Raw genomic sequence first — 6,518 nt, forward strand, 5'->3', positions numbered from 1 at the left:
TTTTTTTGGAGTCGGGGAACCTGGATGTACCAGATAGAATAATGCATTGAACCTCGAAGTACCAGTCACCAAGGTTCAGCAGTTGGTTAACCCAGTCATGTCAGTCTCCTGTCATGACTGTCTCTATACACCCAGCAGCCCCCAGCTGAACACTCTCTGAAGCAAGTGTCAGATATTTCATTTCATCTGTATACACCTCAGCATGTATCTCTGAAAGATAAAGGTATTTTAAAACATTAATACCATTATTACTCCTTGAAAAATGGACAGTAATTCCTTACTATCAAGTATCTAATTTGTGACCCCATTTTCCTAATTGTCTCATAAATATTTTTGTTGATTATTTGCTTGAATGGGGATCCAAATGAGGTTCACACATTGCATTTGGTTGAAATGTTTAAGTCTTCTAAAATACCCTTTCTGGTTTTTCTTCTTGGAAATTTCTTGTCAAAGAAACTGAGTCTTCTAGAGTTTCCCACCATCTGGATTTTACTGATTACATCCTGTGGTGTCTTTTACATGTTACTCTTTCCCCTCTGTTTCCATTGAGTTGATAATTTTATCTACAAGCTTGATCAGATTCAGGTTCAGTTTTGGGGGGGTGGGGGCAAGAATCCCTCAGAGATGGTATTGTAGCTGTCCATCGGGAAGCACGGTGTTTTGTTGTCTTTCTCTTTTGTATTGCAGTTGCCTTAGAGCCATTTTTTCATTAGGTGATTTTCTAATTTTGTCATTCCTTTTTCATTCATTAGCTGGAATCCTTCTGTAAAGAGAAACTCTTCCTCATCAACTATATGCTTATCCTGAGGTATAGTTCATATAGGAAAGGCAGGTTAAGAGTTTATTTTCCTTTGTTTACTAGATTTGGAATAAAGAGATGGTTTCTTAACACCCTCCAAAGGTGACCAGTGAGGTTTTCAGCATTGTTATGAACCCATGAATTTAAACATATTTGACGTGTTTTAGTCCATTGCAGTTATCTTTACTGATGCTCAAATTGTCCCATGCTTGGCAAGTGGGAGCCTTTCAAAATAGGCTCCTGAGTCATTTTGACACAATCACAGTAGTCTCTGATGGCTGTCTTTCCCATATGAAGAACTGGTACAGACTCGTGTATATTTCATATTCCAGATGTGAATTCAGTCATTCTTCTACACCAGGGGTTGCAATCTTTTTCAGTAAATGGCCAGTGAATATTTTAGGCTTTGCAGGCCATACACTGACTGCATCACAACTCTGCCATTTGTACCCTGAAAGCAGCCATAGATGATAATGTAAATGAATGAATGTGGCTGTATTCCAATAAAACTCTATTTATGGTCACTGAGATTTGAATTTCATTCAATTTTCATGTGTCATGAAGTATTACATACAGGTTTTGTTTAAATTATTTTTACTATGATTTTTTTAACATCTTTATTGGAGTATAATTGCTTTACAATGGTGTGTTAGTTTCTGCTTTATAACAGTGAATCAGCTATACATATATCCCCATATCTCCTCTCTCTTGCATCTCCCTCCCACTCTCCCTGTCCCACCCCATACAGTTTTTGACCTCTTAGAAATATAAGAATAGGGCTTCCCTGGTGGTGCAGTGGTTAAGAATCCGCCTGACAATGCAGGGGACATGGGTTCAAGCCCTGTTCCAGGAAGGTCCCGCATGCCACAGAGCAACTAAGCCCGTGCGCTACAACTACTGAGCCTGCGCTCTAGAGCCCATGAGTCGCAACTACCAAAGCCCACGCACCTAGAGCCCGTGCTCTGCAACAAGAGAAGCTACTGCAGTGAGAAGCTGGTGCACCACAACGAAAAGTAGCCCCCACTAGCCACAACTAGAGAAAGCCTGCGCACAGCAACAAAGACCAACACAGCCATAAATAAATAAGTGAATGAATGAATGAATAAAAAAATATATAAGGGCTTCCCTGGTGGCGCAGTGGTTGAGAGTCCACCTGCCGATGCAGGGGACACGGGTTCGTGCCCCGGTCCGGGAAGATCCCACGTGCCGTGGAGCAGCTAGGCGCGTGAGCCATGGCCGCTGAGCCTGCGCGTCCGGAGCCTGTGCTCCGCATATATATATATATATGTAAGAACCAATGGACCTCCCTGGTGGCACAGTGGTTAAAAATCTGCCTGCCAATGCAGGGGGCACGGGTTTGAGTCCTGGTCCGGGAAGATGCCACATAGCACAGAGCAACTAAGCCCGTGCACCACAACTACTGAGCCTGTGAGGCACAACTACTGAGCCCTCGTGCCACAACGACTAAAGCCCATGCGCCTAAGAGCCTGTGCTCTGCAACAAGAGAAGCCACTGCAATGAGAAGCCCACGCGCCGCAACAAAGAGTAGCCCCCACTCGCCACAACTAGAGAAAGCCTGCACGCAGCAGCAAAGACCCAACACAGCCAAAAATAAAAAAGTAAGAACCATTCATTCCTAGCTTATAGGTTATACAACAGTGAGTGAGCAGGGGGTCATGGTTCACTGGCCCTGCTCTAGGAGCACTGGTCTGGGCACTAGGGGAGCTCATACATCCGGTCATTGTTTCTAGATCTTTTCAGTGCCCACGTCTGGGAAATACATATTTATTTTAAAGAGAAAACTTTTCATATGAGTTCATACTGATATTTCTAGTTCATATTTAAGACTAGGATTTACTGAATTTATTTGATGTTCTGTTTGTAATTTAGGACATTTCTATTTTTGTTTTGTTTTGCTATTTGTGTCACTTTTTTAAAAATTTATTTATTTATGGATGCTTTGGGTCTTAGTTGCAGCACATGGGATCTTCATTGCGGCATGAGGGATCTTTTAGTTGCAGCATGTGGGATCTTTTTAGTTGTGGCGTGCGAACCCTTAGTTGCCGCATGTGGGATCTAGTTCCCTGACCGGGGATTGAACCCGGGCCCCCTGCATTGGGAGTGCAGCGTCTTAGCCACTGGACCACCGGGGAAGTCCCTAGGACAGTATGTTTTGGACCGTGGTCCCACATCTTGCTGAGTTCAGGGAATGATGTGTGTGTCTCCCAGGCTGTTCTCAGGCCAGTTCCCTGACAAGAATTGAAGGTGTCTTTCAGCCTTCTAGTCTGGGCTGCCTGCATGGGAGATGTAGCAGGATCTCTGGGGTACTGTGTGCAGGCCTTGTACCCTGGGACTGCCAGGGCCCCGTGGAGCAGCACCTTTTCATTAGAGGGGCATTGTCCTTAACCACTCAGAATTTATCTTACTGGAGAACCTGACTTCCCGTTATGAGGTGCCTTGTGTTCTGGACCTCAAGATGGGTACGCGCCAGCATGGTGACGATGCTTCAGAGGAGAAGGCAGCCAACCAGATCCGCAAATGCCAGCAGAGCACGTCTGCAGTCATTGGTGTGCGCGTGTGTGGCATGCAGGTGAGAGGAGTGCAGGTGCGTGGTGTGGGCTGGCTGGGGCATCCAGGAGCTGCCATTCTCCCATCGTGGCATAGTCCCGTTTTCTCAAAAGATTCCAGATTTGAATGAACCTGTCACTTTCTGGTTAGAAAAGGAAGCATGCATGCATGGGTAATCGTCTCTGGGGCTGGCCTGGTTGGCTGAGTCCAGAGGCTGTGGACAGGAGGGGGAGAAAGGCAAAAAAGCTAGGCCCTCTCCACCAACACATACACTGAGCAGGGGGCTGGTGATGGAACCCAGGTCAGAGGGCTGTATCCTGAGTGGGTGTTGATTGGCAAGGACAGTGTCTCTTGTGATACTTAACAAATTAAAGGATCTGATCCAGGACTGTCATATCGCTGCCACTCCCCAGGGTCTAGGCCCTGAGATGGCTGTCAGCACCTCACCTGCTGGTCTCCCTCCCACAGGTATACCAGGCAGGCAGTGGGCAGCTCATGTTCATGAACAAGTACCACGGCCGGAAGCTGTCCGTGCAGGGCTTCAAGGAGGCACTTTTCCAGTTTTTCCACAACGGGCGGTACCTGCGCCGCGAGCTCCTGGGCCCTGTGCTTAGGAAGCTGACTGAACTCAAGTCCGTGTTGGAGCGACAAGAATCCTACCGCTTCTACTCAAGCTCCCTGCTGGTCATTTATGATGGCAAGGAGCGGCCTGAAGTGGCCCTGGACTCAGATGCTGAGGACTTGGAGGACCTGTCAGAGGAGTCAGCCGACGAGTCGGCTGGTGCCTATGCCTACAAGCCCATCGGCACCAGCTCGGTGGACGTGCGCATGATCGATTTCGCACACACCACTTGCAGGCTGTATGGTGAGGACAGTGTGGTACACGAGGGCCAGGATGCTGGCTATATCTTTGGGCTCCAGAGCCTGATAGACATTGTTACAGAGATAAGTGAGGAAAGTGGGGAGTGAGCTTGCTGGCTGCAGCAGTACCTGAGAGACTCTCTGTGTCCCAGGCACAGCTGTGCTGCGTCGGGGAGGAGGCCAGTATGGCCAGGCGGTGGCCCCTGCAGCCTGGAGCTGATGCGCAGAGGCCTCTATGAGTCCCAGCCTGAGCCAGCCCCAACCGCTCTCGGAGTCTTTATTTATTTTAACTCTCTTCAACATTCCACATTTGATGATGCAGATACCTCTTTCTTCCCTGAGTGTAAATGTTCTAATACAAATCTTTTTGTTAATTGTACACAGTGCTGCTGTCGTTCTTGCCCAAGGATAGGCAGCCAGCCCCCCTCCCAAACCTCAGAAACATCACATATGCCATGACCTTCACCCTGGCCCAGCAATATATTCCTTCCAGTGACCCCATCCCATGGACCCTAAAGTCACCATAGCCTCTTGGCTTAGTCCTCAGTCCCTTAACCGAGCACCCACACACATAACCGTAAATGGGTCCCTCTGGGATCTGTGCTGGTCTGTCCCAGCACCCCTTACGCAGAGAACTACACTTGACTGTTGATACAGGTCTTTCCCTGCCCTCATGTAGCTTAAGCCAAAGTTGGGCAGCAGGTGTGCCAAACCTTGGGTCCAGCTCCTGTGCCACTGGTAGCAGCTAATTGGCTGGACATTGTGATGTCAGACATCCTGGAGTCAATACTGGGGCCTCAGGTAGCCACCAGGCTTTGGTCTGTTGGCAGCCATTGGCTCTGTGGTCAAGGTCTTAGGAGGTCCCAGAAGGTGGGTGGCTTGATGGGAGGGGTTCTGAGCAGTGTGGTCCTCTTGGCCACACCACCTGTCACCACTCCTACGCAGCCCTGGACCCCACTGCAACCACGCTAGTGTCATCCTTCATGTGGCTCCAGCCAGGGCAGCCCCTAAGAGAGCTACTTGTGCTCTGTGCTAGGACAGTTTCAGGGAGAGGTGTGGCAAGAGGTCTTGAATTGCAGACCCAGACACCAGGGAGAAGGACACAGAACCAGTGCTAAGAAGGTAGGGTCTGGATGTCCAGTTTTAGCAGCCCCACCCCTTGCCTTGCCTGAACCTCCTAGCACCTCCTCTCCAAGGTCCATTATGCCTGTATCCACTACGTCCAAAAACAGGCCAACTGCATACACTGGCCTGGTTGTGCCTACAGCCCCTTCTCCCTGGGCCCAGGCTTCCAGAGGGGAATGTGGCTGGAGCAGCCCCTGGACAGAAATGGGAGGTCCCCAGGACCCTTAGGATCTCTCCCCGGAGTTTCCCCCTTCCCTCCTAGGACTTCAAAGACCTCACCAAGTCAGGGCTGACCGGAAGGTGGGCCAAACAAGCTCTTAAGGCCACATGGTGCCCCACTCCCGATCCTCCACCAGCCCTTCTGTCTGCTCTCAGAAGGAAGCATGAGAAATAAGATAACCTGGAGTTGTAAGTCCCCAAAGACAACAGAACAGAGTGATGTGATAGCGATTGATAGGGGTGGGAGCCTGCGGACTTTATACTGTGAGGAAGGGAAGTGTGTCCCAGGCAGAGGAAACTATGCAAAGACCCACATTACAGAGGACGAGAGAAGCTAGTAGCCGAAAAGAGGGGGTGGGGTGGGGAGCAAGGATGGGAGGACTTTGGACAGAGAAATGGCCCCCCGTGGGTTTTGTTTTTACCGCCCCCCCCTCACTCTTGCTCCGCGTTGCCCACCACTGGGGCGGTAAGCGGGCTCAGGAGGCCTAGAGACACGGAGCAGACCCGGGCCCCGCGGGCGCCTCCAAGTGTCTCAAGATACAACAACAGGACTACCCTAACGGGGTCGCTGTCCTTATGTTAGTAGGTCAGGTCCCACTCCCCTGGGGTGGCAAGGACGCATGGGACTGTCAGCATCGGACAGAGGCTCTGTCTTTGGGCTGCGGGCGGAGCGCTCCTTCGGGAAGTCGGATGGGCCGCAGCACTAGGGCTTGGGCGGGTAAAGGGAGTGGAGGGCCGGGCGGGAAAGCTGGGTCTGGGGCTCTAGGTAGGGTGCTGGGGCAGGGAGTCGGGAGCTTGGAGACGCAGAAGTCCACAGAAGGGGCGGAAAGGGCAGCGGGTTCTCGGAGGCCGCGCCGGGCCGCGCAGCCTGTGGACACTAGGGGGCGCCGCGCTTCTGCGCAGGAGCCGACACATCCTGGGGCGGGGCTGCGGCGGGCGGGCGGGC

At 50.7% G+C, this 6,518-nt stretch overlaps 1 protein-coding gene across 3 annotated transcripts in view; it reads left to right on the forward strand.

Moving 5' to 3' along the window:
* IP6K2 (inositol hexakisphosphate kinase 2) overlaps positions 1-4,607 on the forward strand; it is a 29,262-nt gene extending 24,655 nt beyond the window's left edge. For all 3 annotated transcript variants that reach the window (XM_030867020.2, XM_060308972.1, XM_060308970.2), the window contains exons 5-6: positions 3,214-3,389; positions 3,836-4,607. In XM_030867020.2, the coding sequence (XP_030722880.1) occupies positions 3,214-3,389; positions 3,836-4,336 (677 nt within the window). In that variant the 3' untranslated portion in view covers positions 4,337-4,607. The remainder of the gene's footprint in view (positions 1-3,213; positions 3,390-3,835) is intronic.
* Positions 4,608-6,518: the final 1,911 nt, after the last annotated feature.

This window comes from Globicephala melas, chromosome 11 (genome assembly GCF_963455315.2).
Source record: "Globicephala melas chromosome 11, mGloMel1.2, whole genome shotgun sequence".
Classification (NCBI taxonomy): domain Eukaryota; kingdom Metazoa; phylum Chordata; class Mammalia; order Artiodactyla; family Delphinidae; genus Globicephala; species Globicephala melas.